We start from the raw sequence: 27840 nt of genomic DNA on the forward strand, positions 1-27840 counted from the left end.
ATGAATACAGTGCTTAATAGCTTTGAGCTAGTAATTGAACGTACATTATGACTTGTCAAATTGCAAAATCCATAGATAATCATCGCAGATTCGGGTTGGCAACACAAGAGGCAGGGTGATGGTCCTACGACCCAAGTCATTGGTCGTTATTACCGTTTACTCAAACGCGCTGGTCTTGTCAGTGTCAAAGTTTCCATCGAGATTTTGCTCGGTTTTGTTTGCTCTTCTCGGATTTAGCGTATAAGATAATGATTTTTTTACCGAATTTGAAATTTTTTGGCTATGTGAAGCCGTTTTCGTTCAGAGTTAAATAAAATGTGATACTGGAAGCCATGAGCTCTCCAGCAGCAATCGTGTGCCGCGAAGTTTTCGATGAGAATAGTCAACCATCTGCAGAGGGTTTGTACCTTTTATAATTAATTAAATACCTTCTGATTTGTGTCATAAAGTATTTTAGTAATAGGTCATAATGCACGTCTGATACATGCAGATGTTTGCTGGTGTTGCTGAATTCCTATTTAAGAGTCTTTAGAATCATTAAAGTTACCCGTCAGATTTCGGTGTTTCGCCCGCAGTTAAGTATTAATAATTAAGAAATTTAAATATTTCATGACCGGCACTAGCGTTCGTACACCACTGCTTAAAGGTAGGCACACCATTTACAGTATTTCTCTTACAGACTCAAATGTTAATACAGAAAACGAAATCTTATTGGATTTCAAAATTGCATTAAATAAATTTATAAAACTAAAAACTAAATTTATAGAACTATTCTGACTAACGCGCGGAGGGCACAGGGTTTTTACATGAGTCTGCTTGTTATGAAGTAGGTATATTTTATTGTATTATCACATCATCACCACATAATATGCAGGGCCGGATTTAGAGGTGTGGAGGCCCCCTGGCCCCAAATTACTTTTCCGAAGTTCATTGTGGGGGCCCCTCTTTTGTGGAGGCCCGGGACAGTTGCCCCGGTTGCCCTCCCCTAAATCCGGCCCTGATAATATGGTGTATGTATTTAATGTTTCATTATTGTACTGTTCTAGAAAAACGATATAATATAATAATAAACAGAAACAAACTCTAAAAATGTTGCTCAAATACTGTTTCTTATTAGCAGACTTGCAAGAAATATTTGAGTATTAGTCATTGAAATCAAACATAATACATTTTTCCTACAAAACATAATTTTATCCTATTTATTAATCTAGGCAGAGAATTTTCACTTACTTCTTTTTGTTTTATTATCCTTTTGACATTCTATTTGCTGTCATTGATACCTTAAATATATCAGGTAGTCAGCATCAAACAGAAAGTGATAGCCAAATGGGCCAAATATATTGATATATCTACATTCTTATTACTATGGTACAGTCAGCAGCAGAAGTTGCTAAGCGGGCGAGGTGTTCAAAATTACCTTGGCACACTCTTATTCTCTTCACAATAAAGTCGCATCAAGATCATTTTGATCACCGCGCCCGCTTAGCAACTATTGTTGCTGACTGTACCTAACAAAGGTGTTACAATATGGCCACTTTGGCCACTATTTGATGCTGACTGTTTAATGTTATAAATGCTAGGTCAAATAACCCTTTAACAGTCAAGATTAAAAAAAGAACATGTTACAAGCCTCATCGCCTCAGTCCTTAACTTACCTGCTAGCCAAAGGTTGTCTGGAACAGATCGCTTTTTAGCAATAAGACCGCCTGTTGTGTTACCTAGTCTTAAGCTTTTATCTCTCTTTGTGTATTTTTTTAACTTTATGGTGCACATTAAAGAATATTTAATTTACTTACTTAGTCCTATAATTCTGCATAAGAAAAAGTTACAAAAACGTGATGTTATAGCGTGGTCAATTTTGCCATATAATATCTAAATATGCCCTACAAACAATACTTTTCATCTCAATAAGACTTGTGTTTTAAACTTGATGTATTGTCGACAGAGGTATCAGAGTATGCCCAGCAGCTCGGCATTGACCCGGACAGCGAGAGCCACCTGCTGCCGCTGGCAAGAGATGGGTTGATGCAAGCTCTGCCTACACCATGGAGGGCATAGTAAGATGCATTTACTGTTAAACTAAGCACTGAAAGTTACTTGATAAAGAAATTTACATTCATTAAATAAATAATGATTATAATAATTTTGACAAATTAATTCAATCAGCCATTATTATAACGGTGCATTGTTGACGTTGCTATTGTTGAAGTTACTAAATTAATTTATGAGACTAACTAATAGGTGACTAAACTACTGATACGCTAATACGTTAATTTTATTATGTCACCTTAATTATAATATGTAGACTTAGCATGGCTATATGAAGTGTAACACATTATGTACAGTCAAGGGCATAAATATACATACATTCCCAAAGTTTCAAAAATATGTGTACGCTCTTACACCTTAGACAATAAAGTCGTGTTCACATATTTTTCTTCCATTCATTCTACTCATTTGTCTGGATCGATATTTTTGCCTTCGACTGTACATGACAAATATGACTGCAATATTGAATAAATGACTAAATAAAATATAATGAGAAAACTATACACAATATGTACACTAATGAGCTAGTTCCACATTCACAAGGATCATTATTAATTATAGTGTTTCGTTTTTCTTTTTGGCCAATTCACTTTACAGTGTACTTAAGAATACAAAACAATTGTTAGGTTTACTGCAAAACACGGAAATGACCACATACTAAAAAAAAACTTAGAACCATCTTGAAGGTGTTATAAAAAGATGTTATAAGTGTTATAAAACTTATAAATAAGTACAAAATACCAACTTCACTGACCATTCTTTCTTTGAACAGCTTTGACGAAAAACTACAAACCCATTACTACTACAACGACGAGACGAAGAAGACGCAATGGGAACACCCGCTGGACCACGTGTACCGCGAGCTCGTCCGGAAGGCGCGGGACGCCTCCGCCATGGACGACACGTGTGCGTCCGTGCAGGTACGCTGTCCATTACTACTACAACGACGAGACGAAGAAGACGCAATGGGAACACCCGCTGGACCACGTGTACCGCGAGCTCGTCCGGAAGGCGCGGGACGCCTCCGCCATGGACGACACGTGTGCGTCCGTGCAGGTACGCTGTCCATTACTACTACAACGACGAGACGAAGAAGACGCAATGGGAACACCCGCTGGACCACGTGTACCGCGAGCTCGTCCGGAAGGCGCGGGACGCCTCCGCCATGGACGACACGTGTGCGTCCGTGCAGGTACGCTGTCCATTACTACTACAACGACGAGACGAAGAAGACGCAATGGGAACACCCGCTGGACCACGTGTACCGCGAGCTCGTCCGGAAGGCGCGGGACGCCTCCGCCATGGACGACACGTGTGCGTCCGTGCAGGTACGCTGTCCATTACTACTACAACGACGAGACGAAGAAGACGCAATGGGAACACCCGCTGGACCACGTGTACCGCGAGCTCGTCCGGAAGGCGCGGGACGCCTCCGCCATGGACGACACGTGTGCGTCCGTGCAGGTACGCTGTCCATTACTACTACAACGACGAGACGAAGAAGACGCAATGGGAACACCCGCTGGACCACGTGTACCGCGAGCTCGTCCGGAAGGCGCGGGACGCCTCCGCCATGGACGACACGTGTGCGTCCGTGCAGGTACGCTGTCCATTACTACTACAACGACGAGACGAAGAAGACGCAATGGGAACACCCGCTGGACCACGTGTACCGCGAGCTCGTCCGGAAGGCGCGGGACGCCTCCGCCATGGACGACACGTGTGCGTCCGTGCAGGTACGCTGTCCATTACTACTACAACGACGAGACGAAGAAGACGCAATGGGAACACCCGCTGGACCACGTGTACCGCGAGCTCGTCCGGAAGGCGCGGGACGCCTCCGCCATGGACGACACGTGTGCGTCCGTGCAGGTACGCTGTCCATTACTACTACAACGACGAGACGAAGAAGACGCAATGGGAACACCCGCTGGACCACGTGTACCGCGAGCTCGTCCGGAAGGCGCGGGACGCCTCCGCCATGGACGACACGTGTGCGTCCGTGCAGGTACGCTGTCCATTACTACTACAACGACGAGACGAAGAAGACGCAATGGGAACACCCGCTGGACCACGTGTACCGCGAGCTCGTCCGGAAGGCGCGGGACGCCTCCGCCATGGACGACACGTGTGCGTCCGTGCAGGTACGTATTAATTAGGCTACATAATATCTGCGAAACATCGTGTTGTCCGCACTTAACACATTCACCGCCAAGAACACACTGTGTATTGGAAATGGGGCGCTACAGTACTTTCATCATCAATATATCCAATTAAACAATAATGGCAATAATATTTTTTGACTATACTGATATCACCTCTAAATAACCTTACCGACTAAATTAGGCCACGAAAACATGACCTAAAGAAGAAATACAAAGCTAACGTAAATACAAAGAAAGAAGTACAAAGAAATAAAAGCTAGTAATGAAAAGTAAATCAGCAATTTTATGGCCCTACCGATGGTCACGCCACTAATGAGGTGACGAACACTGTTTTGCGCAATTTTATGACTGCCATTCGTTTTATAGAAGACGTTAACCTTTTGTGACCTTTTCATTGTACTGATATCTAGAATTTGTATGTACCTATTATACATAACCACTATAGTGCGGCTCAGCTATGGTCCCATCCGGCAGAAAGCACGAATCTTGGCATGCATAATAGCTTTAAGGGTTAAAAGAATAAATAGAAGTAGAAACACGCCAAGAAGTTATTGTTTCCCTCCCTCCCCCTTTTATATCCCCATATTTAGTTCTTATAACTTTTCATGAAAACTGTGAAAGCTACAATAAAAATGACTAGGAGAAGTATATTTTCCAAAAAATTCTCTACAATATGTTATAGTTTTCAAATTATGTTAAATTCTCTTTGATTTACAATAATTAATTCTTTTCAGGAACTTCTAACATCAGAAGAAAACACGAAAAACCTAGAGCGGGTGGAAACGAAGGCAGAAAGCGACGAAGACCTATCGACGGACAGCGCTGAACATCCCTCGGATGTTAAGGATTCAGCTCTCATGCCGGGAAGACGATTGGCACCGTTAGGTAAGTTAGCCCGAGTTTACCCAAAGTAATCTATTTATAAAGTTTGGCTAGAGTCACAGAATAAATAATAGTACTTGGTACAGAAGGTTTACTCTCTAATAAAACGCGTCTATTACGACAGATATGACCGCTAGGTGGTCAGTGAGTTTAGCACACTTGGGTAATCTAATATGTAACCCAGGAGGTCCTGCTTCCAGGGTCAGTCCCGACTTCATTAGGAGGCTGTTAGTAGGTGTATTGTGTAGGTACTTAATTATAAATAATTTCAGGAAGACCACCACTCGCCCCCCTAGGTCGACTCGACAAGAAACTGGGCGAGCTTCGTATCTCACCCTTACGGCGCAGCGCAGAAAGCTCAGTGTCGCCCAAACCCAGCCTCTTCCGAAACACGTCAGACAGGGAGTTACTTAGCAGACCAACGTCCTTTAAAACGGACATTATTGACTTGAAAATGAGCGTTTTGAGTCCAGAGGAGGAGAAATATAACCCGTTGCTGGCGGCGGCGAAAGTTGAGAAAGGACTGCCTTTACCTTTGTCAGGTAAGATATACTCTTATTTTTCTATGTCCTTTGTAAACGATATTATAGATATGAAGATGGGCATGCTTAGTCCGGAGGAATAACTATAAGACCCTTATGAGACTTGACCATACAGTAGCGGCCAATAATATATCACGTTTGAGTGTCTTTGTATGAGCTTGTATAGAGTAAACAATATAGGTTAGTTTGTAGATTGCATATTTTACTAGTCATTTTATACAAATATATGATAAATCTTGCAGTGAAATATTGTGAATTACAATAGGATACTCAGAATATTACTAAAAAACCTGAAGCAAAAAAATGAAGTTAACAATACACTAAAAAAAACCTCTATGAAAAAACCATTACATGAGACCAATTTTTCTCATCGCCCGTACAAAGGAATACTACTAGACTACCTAAAGCAGTGAGGTGGAAGTCACTCACAAATATATAAAAAAAGTTGTACCGTAAAAACATAGAGGTGATATATTATTGGCCGGTACTGTATGTGGTATTTTCTATAAAAAGGGACCTTATTGTCGGTGGCGCTTACGCCATTATGAACGATGCTCCGATATAAATACAATGCCACGCGACGCTGTGCGGCGTAAGCGCCATCGACAATAGGGTCCCTTTTCATAGAAAATGCCCCATATTTCAATTATTTTAAACGGGTTACTCACATATTACTAAGCCGAATAAACGCTCAACTTGTTTCGATCCGTTTTCGAGGATCATCGCCTAGGAGCACCGACTGCACCGCCTCTACTTACTGTGGGACGACGCCATACTTGTGGTTGGTTGGACGTTGGACATGAGAATGGTGTCGACAAAGAATCGTAAAATTTGGGAGGGATAGTCCTAAACAGATTCCCAAGATCCTTGCTAAATTTCATAGATATTTGTTAGGACAATAAAAAGTTATCGTCGAAAAACAGAAAATTCTCATGTCCAACCACAAGTATTACCTCGTTCCTTTGTGCTACTGATCGAGTGCGCGACGTTTAGGTACACACAATTTTTTTTTTATAAGACTATTTTTCTAATTTTAGGAAGAGGCACCATGTTCCTGAAACTGAAGTCTGAGTTGCCCAGTCCGGACACAGACAAGTCGTTCACCGTAGACTCTGTGACCAAGAGCGATCCCCCGAAGGGCATCCTGCGCGATGGCAAGCCGGAGCTGCAGAGGAAAGCCGAGAGCGCCGTGTTCGGGAGGCATGCCGCTAGTTTGGACGACGATCGGAAGAGTGTCAGGTTAGTCATTTGCATGTTAAAATTTTATTTATTTATTATTCTGCTTATACGAAATGTTGTCTGGGAAGAGCGGGGTCTCCTGTCACAGGTATATTGTACTTACTAGGAGACTCCATTAACTGTATTGTTAAAACGAAATATTTTACCTAAATAAATAATTTTTCTTTTTTCATTTTCATCAGGTCAGTCAGGTCAATACAATTTTATATTATATTTATAGTTTTCCTTAACCTACGATAACCGATTCTGTGTGGCTTTGGGTAAAGGCCTCCCCCACGCGAGGCGAGATAAATTACAATCGGCGATAAAAGTGTGAATGACAGTAACTTGTTTCAGATTCAAACTAGAAACGCTCCCAGACCCGACCATCAGCCCGAGCTCGAACAGCTCATCAGAACAAAACGAGGGTTCCATCATCAGCAACCCCATCGTCCCCTCCATCCCCTCGCCCGTGATCCCCTCCTCCCCCGTGCGGCCGGGGCCGGGGGTGCTGCTGGCCCCGCTGCCGGCGAGGCCGCCGCTGCCGCCGAGGCCGAACGTTGACAGCCCGAGGTCTGACAAGGATTCTGTTGGTGAGTTCGCTTAAGTCTTTTCTGTCATATTTTAGCGTCTGTCTTGGTTGCAAGCTCAGCTAAAAAGCCTCGCAATAGTGTCCGAGAAGAATTATGTCGGTAAGAGGGTTGAAATATTTTCTCTGTCATAAAAATACAAATGTTAATTATTTTCAGCAGAGAGCGAGTCCCTCGGCGCGGGCGCGTCCCCCCGCCCCCGCCGCCCCCGCCGCCTGCTCCGCCCGCCCGCCGCCGACTACATCAAGCAAGACCTGTTCCAGAAGAACTTCCAGAAGATCGCCGACCTGGTGCGGTCTACTGATATAGAACCTTCGGCGCATAGTGTGGCTTCAGCTAACAGCTTGGAAGAGCCTTCAGTGGAGAAGGAAGTTAGACCAAGGTACGTCCAGTATTACGTCAAGCGAGACCGGTTCCAGATGAGTTCCAGGATATGGCGGACCTTAATAAGATGTTTTCTCGAGAGCCACATGACACACATTTTATTTCAAAATGTCGTTTTAAAATGAGAGCGTAACCTCGATTGTATGGAGGTGTCATATCGTGAGACTTTTATAAACAAAATTGTTTCCCAAGCTAGTTTCTGACCCATATTCATTGACATGTATACTAGCGAGTATTATGCTAACTTATACATTTGTTTCAGATCTCCAATGATACCTCAAAAGAACAAAATATCCATCAACCTCATGGAGAGCATAGAATCCGAGACCTCCATCGATTCTCCCGACAGAGAGTTTGCCAATCTGGACTTAAACGACCTTGACGACTTCAACGACCAGGAAGACGACGTTCCAGAAAAAGAAGATAAAAAAGAAAGTGTAAAAGAAGATTTATCAGAACATTCCACTAATTCTAAGCAGTCCAAATCTCCTAGAATAATAGATAACATTCCAATGCCAAATATAAAAATTCCTAAGTTAGATTTCTTCCGCTCCCCTAAATCAGAATTCAAAGAGTTCAAGAATGATGAATCGAAAACGAATTCTAGATCGGATAGTGTAGATTTAAAAAGTCCGCAACTCAAATCTAGGTCGGATAGTTTAGAGGCAGCCTTAAAAAGCCCTCAGTTAAAAGTGTCTCCAATTCCTGATAGATCCCCGAGAGATTTTAACAAACCGTGGTCTAGTTTGTCATTTAAACCGAAACCTGTATCTCCATTGAAATCTTCAGACTCTGCTAACAGTTTAGGAAAAAGTTTAACAAGCCCTCGCCTAGATGGTGTTATACTGTCCCAAGGTAAATCAAGTACAGATAACGTAGTAGTTGTATACCAATTTGAGCAGGAAGACAGTTTTTCAAAAATTAAATCACCTTTGCCTGATCCGGGAAAAGAGATGATTGAGAGAAGTAAAGGAGATGAGAGGAGAAGACTGGAGTTGTCGTTGCAGAAAGAGATAGAGACGATAAGAATGGAGTGGGTGAGGAAGGAGAAGAGATTGAAGGCCGAGTTGCAAGAGGAGTTAAAGGAGGCAGAGGAGAAATTTTTAGCGGAGAAGAAATTGAGGTTGGAGGAGCAGGCGGAAAGGCATAAGAGGGAGATGGAGGAGGTACGTTTAAGATCTTTAAACATAACATTATAAATGACACAAGTTTTTGGTAATTTCGAATCCTTTCCAAATGTGACTCGGCGTGGTTGAATTGAAACAATCACGACTTAATTGTTACAACTAGGTAAACGGGTAACATTTATACCTTTTCAGACGTAATGTCACAAAAAGCTAACTTAATTTGAAGTCATTTATTTAATACACAGCTGAAACAATAAAAAAACCGAACAAGTGCGAGTCGGACTCGCCCACCGAGGGTTCCGTAGAAATCTAAGTTTTTTTTTTGAGATTTTCCCCTGTACTTGTAGTGTTAGAAGATATGACTTGCCAAATTTCATAGTTCTAGGTCAACGGGCCAACCCTATGAATTTTGACTCCCTTTAGAGTGTCAAAATATACGTTTTTGCGACATAAACAGCCGTATCTTTTTTTATATTAACTTAGAACTTTGATTTTTGTACAGCTTCCAGGGACTGTAGTCCTAAGTATGGTTTTAATTTCAACTCGATACCTCCAGAGATAAAGGGTCTTGACAGACAGACAGACGGACGGACAACAAAGGGATCCTATAAGGGTTCCGTTTTTTCCTTTTGAGGTACGGAACCCTAATTAATCAAATGTTTGTGGCAGGTGTTAGCAGCAGCAGAAGAAAATCGCCAAAAAGCGATAGAAGAGCACGCTAAAGCGCTACAGGAGCGAATAATAAGCGATACCGAAGCGGCGGAGAGCGAACATCAAGCTGCAATAGAGAAACTTCGAGAACAGTACAGAACTAAGCTGAGGGAACAACAAAATGAACTTGAAATAGGTAACACTGACCACACTGTTAAATCAATCAGATGACAACCAAAACTCACTAATTACTAAAAAGTAATTAAACAAAAATCAACCTTATTTCAGTACTTATATGGTTCACTATGGCTATGAACTTGTGGTGGTAATAAGTGAGTTTTGGTTGTCACCTGACGAAATGGTATTTTATAAAGCTTATTGCAAAGTTACCGAGTGTGTATTAAGAGGATTGGGGAGGGAGGGTATTTTGAGGGTTGGGGAGGGTTGAGGGTATCTGAGCAAATAAATAGGCAAAACGGTAACCAATTTGACGTCTGGGGCCGATTCCCCATACTTACCGGCCTATCCCCTTTGGTTTATTCCACTTTCTTTGCGCTACAAAAAACTGTCAGGTATAATAATTTTGCTCTTTTAATCTTTTTTTCTCAATGTGGGAAAAGGAATATTTCAATGCATATTTTCAGCTTTTTCCTTCAAAGCACAATATTCCTATGTAGGGTTGGATTGAGTTGTAAGTTAGGTTAGGTTCATAAAATCAGCCCAATGTTTATGTTCTATTTTAATCAATTATGCCGTTAAATTAATAAATGTATTCAGTCTTTCTTTTAAGTAAACACGATTCTTTATTCTCAACCATTTACGTCATTATAGTAAAAATTCTTATTTATTTTCTAACAGAAAACGAACGCGCCCTCTCCGAGCTACGTGAACAACTATCAACCAATCTGCACAGAGAGCGAGCGAGCATGATGGAAGAGAACAGGGCCACTATAGACTCCCTCAGGGACGAGCACAGCAGCAGGGTCGCAGAACTGCGACACGACTATAGGGCAGAGGTAGCAATGTTTCAAATTTCTCATATTTCTTTCGTCGTAAACATTTCTGCGAATGGGGTTGGCCGGTCGAAATAATTAGCAGATGGCGCCAGCATAGCTTGCCCTGTCAATCCCTAGAATTGTGTCAAATTTTTGTTTTTTTAATGCTCTGGATGCCAGCCCTTTAAGCCAAATCTCATAGAAAAAGGGGCAAGCTATGACGGCGCCATCTATGCAAACCTTTGACAGTTGCCAACCCCATTAGCTCCATGCATGATTTTTTAAAATTTTTGTAATCATAATTCATGTCGTTTGAACGCCGGAAAAAATAAAAATACTTTAGTAAACCTTCACATTATTTTGATTATTTTATTGAAAAATATTAAAAATGTTGAAAAATTTTGAGCGGTTGAAACGCTCATAATTTTTGGCGCGAATTCAACAAAGCGTGATGATGTTGGACGGTCCAAAACTTAATAACGGAAATGCATTTGTAACATGATACGGTAACAAACATCCGAATAAAAAATATTTTGTTCAAATGTAAACTTCATGCATGAGGCTAATTGGAGACTCGCCCGACAGTGGCATAGCTAGGCGTCGGCGAAGGTTTTGCCCTCCAAATCTAGGTAACATGTTAATTATATATAAAAAAAAAATTTTTTATAATCTTTTTTACAATTGTTCTTTTGATTATGATCCTTTCGCGACATTTCCCACAACGTTAATTGTTTTGTCACAGGTGGAGCGAATCCGCACCCAACACGCTTGCCACCTAGAAGAGCTCCGCGGACGATTGGCGTCCGACCGTCTCGCTCCAACACTTCCCGACAAATACCGCTGTCTCAAGGAGAAGTACGCACGCCTCAAACACGACGTCAAGGTAACACTCAAGATAAGATTTGACCCACACTAACTAACTTACATGTATGAATTTTCTCAAATTACTTTTACGCCTAAGACCCTAATCTGTTAAACAAAATCCATTGTTTCTTTTGTGCGAGCGGTGGGCTACCGTGTCTGAGCGCGTGCCAAAGCAACAATTTCGTTTTAGAAGTGGCTGAATCGTGGTGGTTTTAAGGTTCAAATCTATGTACTTGTAACATTTTGGTGATGTAGGACCAACGACCACGTCAATGTAGGCGAGCGCTCATATTATTACATAGACATATCATTTTTCACCACACCAGATGGTAAAGGCTCTCTTGATTGTCCAAAAACTGGTGAGGACCGTTTTTTGAAGCATTGAGAGCTTCGTCTAAATACATTTGGTCGCTGTTTATAGAAATTTGCTAAATGGTTACCTGACTGTCTAAGCCAAAAATAATGGTGGAATGGATTTGTATGGCGAATACGCAACATTGTAATCTTTCAAAAAGGAGGTTTTTTCACGAATAATAAGTTATTATTTAATATTAATATTGAATGAACCCAGATGTCCATCGAGCGGCGGAACAAGCGCCGAGAAATGAGCATGACGACGGGATCAGAAACTGAGAAGTCTAACTCGCACAAAGCTAATCAGTCGCTGGAAAGGTAACTATAGATAGATAATATTTATTTCTGATTGAAAATTTTAATGTTCGCGATTTCATGGTTGGTCTCATAGTAAAAGTTGCTCAGGATAATCCCAAAACCTCCCTAGCAACGGGAATGCACTTATTTTTTAACCACCCTGTATAGATAGTTGCCTAAAAATTATGCATAGTCAAGTTACGAACTTATTTTAAGAAGAATTCTGAATTAACACGATTTTTGACATGAACATTCATCATCATCATCATCATGTCAGCCGATAGACGTCCACTGCTGGACATAGGCCTCCCTCAAGGCTCGCCACTCCTACCAATCCTGTGCCGCTCGCAACCACCGAATTAAATGAACATGAACATTCAATTGAATAAAATAATATATTTATCGTTGCTAGCAATTGTATACATTGTAGAAGTTTTACATGATTTCTTTGTATAGGTAACAATGTTTGCAACGAAAACTATTATAATGTCATTAGTTAAATAGATAATGTTACATAAATGCTCATGTCAAGTTTAATGTAATATAACCATGTCGTTTTAAAATGAGAGCGTTACTTCGATTGTATGTTAGCGGCCTCGTGACTCACGTGACTGTTAATTTGTGTTATAATATTTTCTCAAACATGCAATGAAATGTCATCCTTACGTGCGTTATAACAGGCTTCAAAGTATCGTGTTTCGGGCGGCGCAACTCGAGAGAACTGTAAAGAAATTTCCTACAAAATTTAAGGCCTAGGCCGGGAGGTATTTTTTTTAAATGTCTAATATCTTTATAGGGCTGTATCTCCAAAACCGTGCGTCGTAGCGCAAAAACAATCAAATTTTCGTTCCCCTTCTTTGATACCTCACCCCACGCACTGAATAACCTATCACATTAGGACATGAAACAATCATCATCATCATCATATTTGTATTATTATTTCATTGCATGTTTGAGAATAGCATTATACATACCTCGGCGTGAAAAGGGGTTGCCGGCTTCATAACGGCTTCTGTAGTAATGTTCTATTATTGCTTAGGTGCAAGGAGATAAATGAGACATCGGTAAGCGCCGTGATCGAGTCCGAGCCGACCAGAGTGAACAATAACTTGGTCGTTCACAACAACGACAACGACACGTGCTCGGAGAACAACGCCAACAACAACGAACGCTGCAAACACGTGAGTATACACTACTTACAACTCTCAGCGTACAATGATACCCTCAGACCTACCACCAACATAAACAAAATCGAAAAACATCGTCTGCCTGCAAAAGCGATAGAGATATCGCTTTTGCATTTTCCAGCGATAGAGAGGCAGATAAAGAAATTTCGAACTTCGTTTTTCGCGATAGGTCCTGGTAGGTACAGCATTAAGTTCTATCATAGACATAGTATATACAAGTAGTTATAGACGCGGCACCGAGCGACCGGGGGTAAGAGAAAGAATATTCATATAAAATTTGGGCAGCACAGGATTTTTTCTCTTTCACTCGTATAAATTTCGGTATTTTGCCATCGCCTCCTACCTATGATGCCACCCGGTCGAGGACAAAGCATGGCACTATTTTCTCTTTCCTCTTATAGGAATCGCAATAAGATTATCTTTCTCTATCAAAGAGTGTCAGGCCCTTGAGTTCTATAGAAAAGACGCTTATAGACCGCGGGCCAGGAACAGATTTCCATGACCAATCGCCTCCCGGGCGAAAACTCGTATAGTGGTTAATGGCTATGTATGATGAACCCCCGTGAATGTCAGCTGCCGCTCCGTTAGTGGGTTGAGGAATGGCAGCAAATAAAGTCTATAAAAAAAAGTTTAGTCATGGCCCGCTTGATACTTTGTCAGATGATAGTTTAGATGCTATTGTGAATAAACAAAATCGTCAGCCGGTTGTATCGCTGTGGAAAGACCGTGTTACGCGTTTCGGTGGCTGCCATTCCTCAACCCACCAACGGAGCGGCAGCTGACGTTCACGAGGGTTCATCATACATAGCCGTTAACCGCTATACGAGTTTTCGCCCGGGAGGTGATGACTGACAAAATTTGCACCTGTGTGATTGTTTCAGTCAGCACCATCAGACACATCAGTGACGAGCAAACCTCAGCCCCGTCGCAGCGCCGTGGCCTTCCGCGAGCCGCCGCGCCGCCGCCGCGAGCGCGACTACCACCGCCACAGGGACAGAGACATAGGTACGCACACTATTCACTCGCACTCAGTGTGACAGCGCCGTGGCCTTCCGCGAGCCGCCGCGCCGCCGCCGCGAGCGCGACTACCACCGCCACAGGGACAGAGACATAGGTACGCACACTATTCACTCGCACTCAGTGTGACAGCGCCGTGGCCTTCCGCGAGCCGCCGCGCCGCCGCCGCGAGCGCGACTACCACCGCCACAGGGACAGAGACATAGGTACGCACACTATTCACTCGCACTCAGTGTGACAGCGCCGTGGCCTTCCGCGAGCCGCCGCGCCGCCGCCGCGAGCGCGACTACCACCGCCACAGGGACAGAGACATAGGTACGCACACTATTCACTCGCACTCAGTGTGACAGCGCCGTGGCCTTCCGCGAGCCGCCGCGCCGCCGCCGCGAGCGCGACTACCACCGCCACAGGGACAGAGACATAGGTACGCACACTATTCACTCGCACTCAGTGTGACAGCGCCGTGGCCTTCCGCGAGCCGCCGCGCCGCCGCCGCGAGCGCGACTACCACCGCCACAGGGACAGAGACATAGGTACGCACACTATTCACTCGCACTCAGTGTGACAGCGCCGTGGCCTTCCGCGAGCCGCCGCGCCGCCGCCGCGAGCGCGACTACCACCGCCACAGGGACAGAGACATAGGTACGCACACTATTCACTCGCACTCAGTGTGACAGCGCCGTGGCCTTCCGCGAGCCGCCGCGCCGCCGCCGCGAGCGCGACTACCACCGCCACAGGGACAGAGACATAGGTACGCACACTATTCACTCGCACTCAGTGTGACAGCGCCGTGGCCTTCCGCGAGCCGCCGCGCCGCCGCCGCGAGCGCGACTACCACCGCCACAGGGACAGAGACATAGGTACGCACACTATTCACTCGCACTCAGTGTGACAGCGCCGTGGCCTTCCGCGAGCCGCCGCGCCGCCGCCGCGAGCGCGACTACCACCGCCACAGGGACAGAGACATAGGTACGCACACTATTCACTCGCACTCAGTGTGACAGCGCCGTGGCCTTCCGCGAGCCGCCGCGCCGCCGCCGCGAGCGCGACTACCACCGCCACAGGGACAGAGACATAGGTACGCACACTATTCACTCGCACTCAGTGTGACAGCGCCGTGGCCTTCCGCGAGCCGCCGCGCCGCCGCCGCGAGCGCGACTACCACCGCCACAGGGACAGAGACATAGGTACGCACACTATTCACTCGCACTCAGTGTGACAGCGCCGTGGCCTTCCGCGAGCCGCCGCGCCGCCGCCGCGAGCGCGACTACCACCGCCACAGGGACAGAGACATAGGTACGCACACTATTCACTCGCACTCAGTGTGACAGCGCCGTGGCCTTCCGCGAGCCGCCGCGCCGCCGCCGCGAGCGCGACTACCACCGCCACAGGGACAGAGACATAGGTACGCACACTATTCACTCGCACTCAGTGTGACAGCGCCGTGGCCTTCCGCGAGCCGCCGCGCCGCCGCCGCGAGCGCGACTACCACCGCCACAGGGACAGAGACATAGGTACGCACACTATTCACTCGCACTCAGTGTGACAGCGCCGTGGCCTTCCGCGAGCCGCCGCGCCGCCGCCGCGAGCGCGACTACCACCGCCACAGGGACAGAGACATAGGTACGCACACTATTCACTCGCACTCAGTGTGACAGCGCCGTGGCCTTCCGCGAGCCGCCGCGCCGCCGCCGCGAGCGCGACTACCACCGCCACAGGGACAGAGACATAGGTACGCACACTATTCACTCGCACTCAGTGTGACAGCGCCGTGGCCTTCCGCGAGCCGCCGCGCCGCCGCCGCGAGCGCGACTACCACCGCCACAGGGACAGAGACATAGGTACGCACACTATTCACTCGCACTCAGTGTGACAGCGCCGTGGCCTTCCGCGAGCCGCCGCGCCGCCGCCGCGAGCGCGACTACCACCGCCACAGGGACAGAGACATAGGTACGCACACTATTCACTCGCACTCAGTGTGACAGCGCCGTGGCCTTCCGCGAGCCGCCGCGCCGCCGCCGCGAGCGCGACTACCACCGCCACAGGGACAGAGACATAGGTACGCACACTATTCACTCGCACTCAGTGTGACAGCGCCGTGGCCTTCCGCGAGCCGCCGCGCCGCCGCCGCGAGCGCGACTACCACCGCCACAGGGACAGAGACATAGGTACGCACACTATTCACTCGCACTCAGTGTGACAGCGCCGTGGCCTTCCGCGAGCCGCCGCGCCGCCGCCGCGAGCGCGACTACCACCGCCACAGGGACAGAGACATAGGTACGCACACTATTCACTCGCACTCAGTGTGACAGCGCCGTGGCCTTCCGCGAGCCGCCGCGCCGCCGCCGCGAGCGCGACTACCACCGCCACAGGGACAGAGACATAGGTACGCACACTATTCACTCGCACTCAGTGTGACAGCGCCGTGGCCTTCCGCGAGCCGCCGCGCCGCCGCCGCGAGCGCGACTACCACCGCCACAGGGACAGAGACATAGGTACGCACACTATTCACTCGCACTCAGTGTGACAGCGCCGTGGCCTTCCGCGAGCCGCCGCGCCGCCGCCGCGAGCGCGACTACCACCGCCACAGGGACAGAGACATAGGTACGCACACTATTCACTCGCACTCAGTGTGACAGCGCCGTGGCCTTCCGCGAGCCGCCGCGCCGCCGCCGCGAGCGCGACTACCACCGCCACAGGGACAGAGACATAGGTACGCACACTATTCACTCGCACTCAGTGTGACAGCGCCGTGGCCTTCCGCGAGCCGCCGCGCCGCCGCCGCGAGCGCGACTACCACCGCCACAGGGACAGAGACATAGGTACGCACACTATTCACTCGCACTCAGTGTGACAGCGCCGTGGCCTTCCGCGAGCCGCCGCGCCGCCGCCGCGAGCGCGACTACCACCGCCACAGGGACAGAGACATAGGTACGCACACTATTCACTCGCACTCAGTGTGACAGCGCCGTGGCCTTCCGCGAGCCGCCGCGCCGCCGCCGCGAGCGCGACTACCACCGCCACAGGGACAGAGACATAGGTACGCACACTATTCACTCGCACTCAGTGTGACAGCGCCGTGGCCTTCCGCGAGCCGCCGCGCCGCCGCCGCGAGCGCGACTACCACCGCCACAGGGACAGAGACATAGGTACGCACACTATTCACTCGCACTCAGTGTGACAGCGCCGTGGCCTTCCGCGAGCCGCCGCGCCGCCGCCGCGAGCGCGACTACCACCGCCACAGGGACAGAGACATAGGTACGCACACTATTCACTCGCACTCAGTGTGACAGCGCCGTGGCCTTCCGCGAGCCGCCGCGCCGCCGCCGCGAGCGCGACTACCACCGCCACAGGGACAGAGACATAGGTACGCACACTATTCACTCGCACTCAGTGTGACAGCGCCGTGGCCTTCCGCGAGCCGCCGCGCCGCCGCCGCGAGCGCGACTACCACCGCCACAGGGACAGAGACATAGGTACGCACACTATTCACTCGCACTCAGTGTGACAGGGTCGAAGCTGAAACCTCAACGCGGCACAGTCGCCTGAGACACGGTGACAGAGAAGGAGAGACGCGAAGGAGAAAGAGGGGGAGAGACGCGGTTACTCTCACTCCTTGTTAACTGGCAGTCGCCATCAGTGGATTCAGTGGCCTTCCGCGAGCGTTGCTTATTTCGTCGAAGTTAAAATTTTCTGTCTCACCCGCTTAATTTATTCTGTTTTGATTTTTGAAGCCGATTAAAAACTTTTCATTAAAAATATGACTTTTCTCAAAAATGGACGGCAAAGTCTACGTTGCCGGTTAAAAAGTAGGTCGCGAAGTGCGTAGTTTATGGTCAGTCAAAAAATTTAAAAGTTAAAAACAGTGCAGTCTCGATTTCAGGACTGCAATGTTGCATACAAATTCCATTATTTGTCGAGTTCCAAACTTTTTAAAAGTTGAAGTGGCCATATCAAATGAAGGCATAGGTCCATTAAACAGCCAAACAGATGATCAGTACTTATTATTATAATGTTGGTACCGCGACTATTTAGGTGTCTCAAATAGGTTGGCGTACTTTCAGCAGAAAAATACACTTCTATTTATAATTGAAAAAATAAAACGGCGGCAAAGCAAATCTTTTTACTTTTTTCTGTGAAAATATATACATAAGAACGTTGCTTCTGTAAAATATTTCTATTATATTTGTATTTTTTGCGCCATTTTTGAGAAAAGCACTATATATGACTCGGCTGGAAGGCTACTTGCTGGCTTCGGATTCAATTAAACGGACTCCCAAGGTCGTCCGTTTAAAACAAATCCTCAGCCAGCAAGTAGCTACTTCCGAGCCTCGACAATAATGTACTATTATTACAGCTACTACGGACTTCCAAGATTCATCGGACGCAACGACAGCTGACGACAAGCCGAAGGAGACCATTAACGGTAATACTGTGCCCGGGCCAACCAATAGGGATGTTGACTGCATTTAAAATCCGGAGAACTATTGATTAAAACGAGGAAAAAAAAGTGTCTCCAGTTTTTATACAAATTTTGAGTGTGTTTTGCGAAGGTCTATATAAAATGTATTTAATACGCGTCAAAAACTTTTTTCGTTTCTAAATCGATAGTTCTCATTTTTCTAAAAGTAAATGGTACATTTTTTTCTGAAAATGCTCACATATATTTCGAGCCCTCTAACTCCTTAACCTTTTCAGGCTGACTTTCTCATGTTTTTACTAAACCAAAGTAACTACTTAAATAACTATTTATACGTACGTTTCTGCCAAATTTCAAGAGCATTTAATAGTTCAAGATTACTCAAACTTGCCCTAGTTTATATTTTAAAATGCAGAAAATAAAGTACCTTCTCTACTAGGAAATTATAAAAAAAACGTACATTGCTGTTTTTTTGAAAAAATAAAAACTATTTAATAAAACAGAAAAAACTTACGCCGACACCAATAGCTTTTTATAGTTCAAAAAAAGAAGACGATTAGACATGTTGAGTTAGTCATCATCCCAATGTGAACCTTGTGCCTTGTGTCGTAAGATTTAATTCAGCGTGCGTGGCCCTTGCAGGTCACGGGCGGCGCAGGTGCTTCACGAGACTGAAGTCAGCGTCCACTTCGCGACTCAACTACTCACCGAAGTACGTATAATCGTATATGTACGGAATATACTCCTCCCCCCTCTATACGAATCCCCCCCTCGAGTAATAAATAATAAAATTAATAAATGTCAATAACCTCTAAGTTTAAGCCATTGGGGATTTTTAACCTTTTCGACGCCGTGTAAAACGCAAAAGCAGTCATCCTGACGCCACGTCACCGAAGTGTCAAAACTGAAATTGAACTTTATGCATATGCATGTAGGTCTATGTTTCTCTGTGGTCTATGACCGATTAATCTGTCTTTGGCGTTGAACCTACGGCGCGTATATATCGGTCATTGGAGTCCAAATGGTTAAATTTTCATATGATTTGTTATCTTTTCTGGAAGAACTAACGTATTTATAAGATTTGAACAAACTTGTGTAATTCCAGACGAGGCGAAGGCTGGTCGAGCCCTCTAGAATCCCTACGACAGCAGCTGCGAAAACTAGACGACTTAGAGGACCAGTTCCCGGACTTAGCCTGCCAGCCTGCCTACAGCCTGCGGTACCCCTTCGCAGAGCTAGGTATGTTGTATCCAGAGATCCAGAGGCGGAGGTCGAGCCCTCTATAGAGACCTTACAGCAACCTCATAAAACTAGACTATAGGTACTTAGAAGAGTAGTTCCCGGACTTAGCTTGCCAGGGTGTTCACTTTCTGGAAAATCAGGGAAGAGTCAGGAACGGAAATGATGGTCATGGAAAGTCAGGAAATTTCAAGAGAGGTCAGGGAAAAGTGAGAAAAAGAGAGTCTTAGTCCTTACGACAGCTACTCTCATCAGCACTCGTGTAAACCCACACTCGTATTTTAATGCCTTTCATTACGTAGCAGTCACATAATAGTTTATTCTTTCATTGTAACTAGGAGCCGTAGCCACCGCCGACACGCCCGAGTTGGAATTCGTGCGGCACCGCGCCTTAATAGAGCGAGAAGGCATGCGCAGAGCGAGAGCGGTGCTGAAGCGGCGCAGAGCAGCGCTCAAACAGACCAGGAGCGAAAGAGAACCACATAGAGCCCCTAGCGTAAGTTATATCTTTACATTAAAAAACTTAATCGAAGTTATAACTATAATATTTTTTGTTAACTTTGTCGACGGAAGAATGTCTGCCCTGAACCTGACATGGATGATACTAACCAGTTATGTGATTTAACGCAATTTAGTAACCAGTAATGGAAAATATTAAAAAAAATATCTACGCGTAACGAGGTCAATGAGGTTACCGGCTAGCCAATCCACTCGACATCGTTAAAAATAAATTTTTCAAAAACTGCTGGCTGAACTCACTGCTCCTTAATATTAGCTACCTGACTGGTAAGTTTATCGCCGGTTGCAACTGTTGCAAGCTATGAAGTCTGTTATTGTAAGCTATGGTAACGACTACAGATATTGTATCGACAAAGTTACGTATACGCGTGTCCTTTATCTATGGTGAAATCATATTGCACCATCGTCAAAATGACTGTTCACTAATCGAGTTGAATCGCATATATTTTTGTTTGTTTTGTGTCTGATGTCAGTCTGATGTGCTATTAAACGGGCCAGGAGGAGCGTGAGTCCACTGAGTTGGAGGTTGCTCTACACCGAGCCCGTGCACTGCTGGGCGAGAAGGAGATTCGGCTGCGACACATTGAACGCGCGCTGCGGGCGCTGGCGACGCGCCCGCCGGTCGCCGTGCAGGTCGAGCGATAATCTAACTTGTTTTATAGGCTTTTGGTTCAGTTTCGCTTAAATCATCACCACATCGAAAGTTTAATTTAGCTTTGTTTCTGATTTATTCGCATAGAATTTTGGTTCAGTTTTGCTTACACACGTTCGTGTCGAAGAGCTGTTTGGCGAGTATATCAGGCGCTAGCCCCTCGCGGTGCAGATTTTGGTTCAATTTCGCTTCATCATCGCCTTAATTCATTTATATTTCGTTTAATTAAGTTTTAAAAACTGTAATAGATGTCATATATTAAAGAAAAAGTGACGAAGCCCTCCAGTGGTAAAGGCCGGATTCGAACCGGCGTCTTTAGCTATCGCGGCTAACGCCATGAACCCCTAGGCCACCCCGCCACTTCTGTTTTTCTTTAATATATGACATCTATTACAGTTTTTAATTTTAATTTATATATAGTAGTGTGACTACTTAAAAAACACAAATCAAAAATATTTAATAAAATAATTTGATTTGTTCCCAAACTTGTTAACTAAGTTTTGTTTCTAATTTTACTGTCACTTTCTAGTGTTTTGGTTCAGTTTTATCTTTAAATGTGCTTGAGTTGGAACAATGCATTCATCATTTGGTTCACTTTTGCATAGGTCATCCGCTATTCATACTTTTCCCCAAAGTTCGATTCTGATCTTTACTTTCAAGCTGCGTTGGTTATCGTTTTAGTTTGATTTGTTTACTTCATGTAGTTCTTTTAAGTCATTAACAATTTTAAATCAAAATATAAGTTTTTCAAATTGGTGATATTTTTTGGCTTCTACAGTTTAGCTGTCTGGCTGATTAATTTTTTCAGATTATAGGCACAACGCACAACGTTAAAATTACACTTTTATTTTTACCTCATGGTGTAGATTGACATTTTATCTTCAAAAAATACATGTTAAATTGCACTTTCTTTACATTATTTATGAATATTTACTCTAATTTGCTATCATTTAGTCCCCAATTAGTTTTAATTTAGTATATTTTTCTTAATATCTGAGCAAATTTGCTAATTGGCATTACTTTTTAGGGTTCTGTACCCAAAGGGTAAAAACGGGACCCTATTCGACGGGACTTCGCTGTCCGTCTGTCTGTCACCGTCGTTACTAGCTAGCTAGTATCACGGTTCATGAGATACAGCCGTTGAAATTTTCATAGATGATGTATTTCAGTTGCCGCTATAACAACAAATACTGAAAAGTACGGAATCCTCGGCGAGTGACTCCGACTCGCACTTGTCCGGTTTTTGTTTCATATCCGTCGGTAATTTTATTTCAGTTCAGACACTATTGCATACTGTCGTCCTCCTCGCTAACCGAATTTAGTTTTATTTATTGCTATTCTACCGATGTATATACTTCACTGTAGCACTTGTTTAAGAGGGGGTGTGAAGCTAGAAAATTAGAAGGGAACAAAAGTTATGGCGCGCCGCGCGAAACTTGCGACGGAATATAACGCCATCGCGCGGGTTTTAACTTTATATACTTAACACGTTTTCCTGATTTTACACCCGCTCAAGTCGGCGAAGGGCCTTAAGAGCCATCTCACACTAGCGTCTCCCAAGCCTCGGCGTCTAGTCAATTCTACGGCTGCTGCTCGACGCAACGTTGACGCAACTGCGCAGCACAGATATGACCGCTAGGTGGCGCAAGCGCGAACAAGCGTCCGTTCCGTAGCGGTGCGCGGCAATTACTATGGCTAGACCCCATAATTAGCCTCATGCATGAAGTTTATATTTGAACGAAATATGTTTTATTCGGATGTTTGTTACCGTTGTATCATGTTACAAATGCATTTCCGTTTTTAAATTACCATTTAATTACTCAAAATTATAAATAAAAAGTACAAAAATTTGCCTGCGAAAAGCTAGTGAGCGAAACGCTCGAAACGCCACGTGACGTCACGCGTTCGACAGATTAGTGTCATTAGTAGCAAACGTCAGTCGGGCCGCCCAACGTGTGACGTCATCACGCTCTGTCGAATTCGCGCCAAAAATTATGAGCGTTTCAACCGCTCAAAAATTTTCAACATTTTAAATATTTTTTAATAAAATAATGTTAAGGTTTACAAAAGTATTTTTATCATTTCCGGTGTTCCAACGATATAAATTATGAATCCAAAAATAAAAATAAATTCATGCATGGAGCTAATTGGGGACGGCCGCATGTAGTTGTAGCGGCGCGATGACATCGCGGAGTGAGTCACGCCTGCCTATACCTGTCATCAGGAAGCCTCGTCGGGCTCGTCGGCGTCGTCGGCGTCGTCGGCGTCGTCGGCGGCGGCGGGCGGCGCCGTGCTGCGCTCGCTGCGCGCGCTGCACGCCGACGTGCGCGACATCTGGCGCGCGCTCGACGCCAGGGACCCCAGAGTACCAGGTTACTTATACACGCTGGCTAGAAAATAACTGCGTTCCCGTTGCCAGAGATATTTTGGGATTATACTGAGCAACATTTACTATGGGACCACCCACGAAATCGCGAAAAAAAAATTTACCCTCCCATAGAAAATGGACCAGCCGAAATGTATGAAACAGCCAAATCTTTTTCGCGATTTCGGTGTTGGTCCCATAGTAAAAGTTGCTCAGTATAATCCCAAAACTCCCCTGGCAACGGGAATGCACTTATATTTTAGCCACCGTGTATTTACTCGACAACTTTAATAGCGTTATTCATAAACGCGTCACTGGTCTGAATTAGGTATAAATCGTTTGTCTTTATCTGTCATTTTGACTTGTATTTGTGAGAAAGGGATAAAACATAATTTAACTATATCAGGCCCGTAAAGTTTTATGAATAAGGGTGAGACGAAAGTGGATGACCGCTTCGCCATACACACGGTGAATTATATCTTCTTCCTTACAATATCATTACGTGGGAACTACGTAATAGTTATGAGCGATAAACAAATTACTTAAAAATTTTGAAAAGCTCCAAACTCTTATTTTAATAATTAAAAATTTACATGCTGTATTTATTAATTTAATCTTCCAACGCTAATATGAGAAATTAAAGCTGGCTGAGGTTATTTGGCATCAGTATTAATTTGAAACACTGCGTAATGTAATTCTGCTAAACATTACTCTGTTGCAGAACTCATCTGCGAATCGTGTCTGCCAAACGAAAATCGAATCGGCGCAATTTTATTTCCACCCAAAATTTTATATATTGAAACCCTGACCAAAATGATCATTTGTTGTTAATTTTAATACATTTTTATTCTATCTCTAGTTATTATCTATATATCTCTCTATCTCCACTGATAAATTGACCTACAAAAAGTGCATACAAGTAAATGTTTACTTACTTTAGGTATTGTTATCAAATTTCCATTAGCGACAGAAAATACAAATTCGTTCGGTATTAAAGTTTTTAACTTGACCTGTACTTATTTTGAGTTGAATCTATGAATGTACTAATATTTTAAGTATAAATTGTATAATTACCATTGTATTACGCCAATAGGGAATATTACTGCAATGTTCTGCCAACAGAGTGCAGGACTAGCCTTTTTAGTAAACCATAGAGTAACTTATACATACTGTACCTTTAACAGGTTTTTGACAAGTTTTCAGAGATAATATAATATGACATTGATGCATCAAGGCGGTTTGCTTACAGAGGACCTACCGGGAAACGCGAATCCGAAAAATTCGCTATCTGCCTCTTTATCGCTCGAATTATGCAAGAGTGACAGAGAAGTTAGATAAAGAAATTTTCTTGTTTCACGAATAGACCCTCAGATTGTGGTAGTGGCGCCCTACGCAGAGTTTTGCGTAATATTCCCTATTAGCATAAGTTTTAAATGAATAAATATTATCTTATTTCTTTTGCAGCCATAACAGCTTCACCCGAGTCGAGCTCGTGCAACGCACCGACAACATCTCACACTCGGCTCACTCTCTCCGCTGTAAGTATATTTTTAGGGTCTCGGTCACTCGTGTAATCTGTCACATCCAATTTGCTCCGAAAATACTGGACTGATTGAGTTAAAAATTTGGCATAGACGTGGTTTGAGTGTAACGCAAATAAATTAATTATGAACATAGAGGTTGGGGGGTAAATTAGACAATAAAAAAAAGTTTTGCAATCTGTATCGTGTGACATATTAAATGAAAAGGCTCGTTTTTTTAATTATTTTTTACACTACTGAAGATATTGTGCGTCGGAACGATTGACTCGTGTATTTAGTGCAGTAATAATTTAGAACAAATTAAATTATTTTTATTTCAGTGTATAATTTATTTCTGGCTAAAATAAACTCTGTTTCTTACATTGTAGATTCAAATTTCACTGACAATTTTTGGATTTTTTCCTTATATGGCTGGGCCTTAGGCCAATGATAAGCCAAACTATATTTATTATTTTATTGTTTCAGCCTGAGCAATCGCTGCAAGACAACCCCGACGGTGTGGCCGAGCGAGCCCGGGGGCTCCGCGCCTGGCTGCAAACCACACCGTAACCATCGCACCATCTTCGCTTCTCTGGGCCAAGCTAATCCCGCTCTTCCGTCGTCGAGATAAGGCTTACAGTACAATTTGGACTGCTTAACGAGCCCGGGGACTCCGCGCCTGGCTGCAAACCACACTGTCCATCGCATCATCTTCGCGTCTCTGGGCCAAGCTAATCTCGCTCTTCTGTCGTCGAGATAAAGGTTACTACACAATTTAAGTGGCAGAGATGGCCCGACGCTCCGCGCTTGCTACAGACCGAGCTGAGGGCCTACCGAAATTCGCAAATTGAACGCATCTTTCTCTGTCACTCTAATTACGCCTTAATTGGAGTAAAAAAGAAAAGATGCCCGCAATTTACGAACTTCCGTGTTTGCGCTCCGGATTCCGCTCTTATGCCTGCTCGATAAGGCTTCGTTTCGTTTCAAAGTAGTTCTGTTGCGAAATAAAAAAAACTTATGCTTAAGGTTTAGTAAAATCTAGAAGATTTTGCTTGAAAATAATACGAGTCAGTAATATGGTCCCGTTTTTACCCTTTGAGTACGGAACCCTAAAAAGTGATTCTTTAATTTTATTACTGATTGGCCGGGCTACATCTTTGGGATAACCGGCTCAGTACAGATCTTGAGATGGGATTCACGCATACAGTTTTTTAATAGAAATAGTAGCTTTAAAATATATGTGAATCATTATCAACGCGCTTTTCTTGCGCTGGACGTACGGAAATAATTATTGAGTTGATAATACTCTTATATACTACGTATAATACGTGTTTATAGTAATATAGATCAAACGCTCAAATGTCCAGCTAAATATAAAAATGATATTAAATATCAACCAGCAAACGACTCATTCCTGAATAGAAGAATAAATAATTATGCTAGACCAAAACACGTTATAAGCGTGATGTAGAAAAAGGATTGTAATATAGTAAAGAATTATGCGTGTATATGACGACTGAATGTAAAAGAAAAGTAACGACATGAAGTTTCAAGTTGTCAAACAATTAGCCTCATGCATGAAGTTTATATTTGAACGAAATATGTTTTATTCGGATGTTTGTTACCGTTATATCATGTTACAAATGCATTTCCGTTTTTAAATTACCATTTAATTGCTTAAAATTATAAATAAAAAGTACAAAAATTTGCCCGCGAAAAGCTAGTGAGCGAAACGCTCGAAATGCCACGTGACGTCATAGATTAGTGTCATTAGTAGCAAACGTCAGTTGGGCCGCCCAACGTGTGACGTCATCACGCTCTGTCGAATTCGCGCCAAAAATTATGAGCGTTTCAACCGCTCAAAAATTTTCAACATTTTAAATATGTTTTAATAAAATAATGTTAAGGTTTACAAAAGTATTTTTATCATTTCCGGTGTTCCAACGATATAAATTATGAATCCAAAAATAAAAATAAATTCATGCATGGAGCTAATTGGGGAAGAGAAACGTATTGTCCCTTTAAACCTATAACCATTTGACATTCCTTTCTAGTCATTCGATTTCGAACCGTAATTCTTATAGTAGAGATGCGTTTTTGTTTTAAGTATGATGGCAAGTATGTTGCGGCTACGGACAACGTTCTTTACGTAAACGTGCTCAACATTGCATATTATGCAAAACATGTCGTGAAAAAAGCAGTGTCTCTATACCAAACGGCTGTCTAAATCTAACTTATATACTTCGTTTTTTTTAGCTTTATAAAGAAGGTAAGCGATCTTGATGTGTCCTTTTATTAAAAAACACTTGAAAAATAAGTCACGGCAAATATGAAACAATTATAAATCGTATAACTACGATCATTTACATTATTTTGCTTTCATAAGTAGTCGTAGATTTAAAAAAAGCGTTTTCAATAATAATAAAAAGACGTCTAGATTGTTTACCTTTTTTCTAAGAACATGGTACCTACCATGCTAAAAAAATGAAGTATAGGTATAGTAAAGAAACACTTATTTTCAAGCCAAGCATTTTTTAGCATTCAAGGCAAAGTTGAGTAACTTTAAGTAGTAAATGGCCAAAAAAAATTTGTCGTAAGCAGGTAAATTCGCACAAATGGACATAAAGACATATGCTTAGATATAAGGTGGCCTATACATTCCTTTGTGTGTATTCAGATTTTATTGTGTCAAAATTTATTTAAAATAAGCTAGCACAATAACAGTTTCCTTGTTGATAATATTGTGATTTAAAACTGCTTTAAATTCTAGTCATGGAACTTATAAAGTATTTGAGTGTGTGTA

General features: G+C 43.9%; 1 protein-coding gene across 1 annotated transcript; it reads left to right on the forward strand.

Annotated features, from left to right (window-relative positions):
* Window positions 1–137: 137 nt before the first annotated feature.
* Window positions 138–26007, forward strand: LOC134747799 (centrosomal protein of 164 kDa). The gene is made up of 22 exons (XM_063682436.1): window positions 138–399; window positions 1946–2057; window positions 2822–2969; window positions 4949–5099; window positions 5369–5638; window positions 6676–6877; window positions 7214–7449; window positions 7609–7828; window positions 8093–8996; window positions 9627–9804; window positions 10467–10624; window positions 11346–11486; window positions 12039–12139; window positions 13158–13299; window positions 14187–14310; window positions 18680–18748; window positions 19385–19454; window positions 19848–19981; window positions 20320–20477; window positions 23377–23524; window positions 24982–25055; window positions 25524–26007. Exons 1-22 carry the CDS (start codon window positions 333–335, stop codon window positions 25605–25607), a joined length of 3891 nt encoding a protein of 1296 aa, XP_063538506.1. The 5' UTR covers window positions 138–332; the 3' UTR covers window positions 25608–26007.
* Window positions 26008–27840: the final 1833 nt, after the last annotated feature.

Source organism: Cydia strobilella, chromosome 15, assembly GCF_947568885.1.
Source record: "Cydia strobilella chromosome 15, ilCydStro3.1, whole genome shotgun sequence".
Lineage (NCBI taxonomy): Eukaryota > Metazoa > Arthropoda > Insecta > Lepidoptera > Tortricidae > Cydia > Cydia strobilella.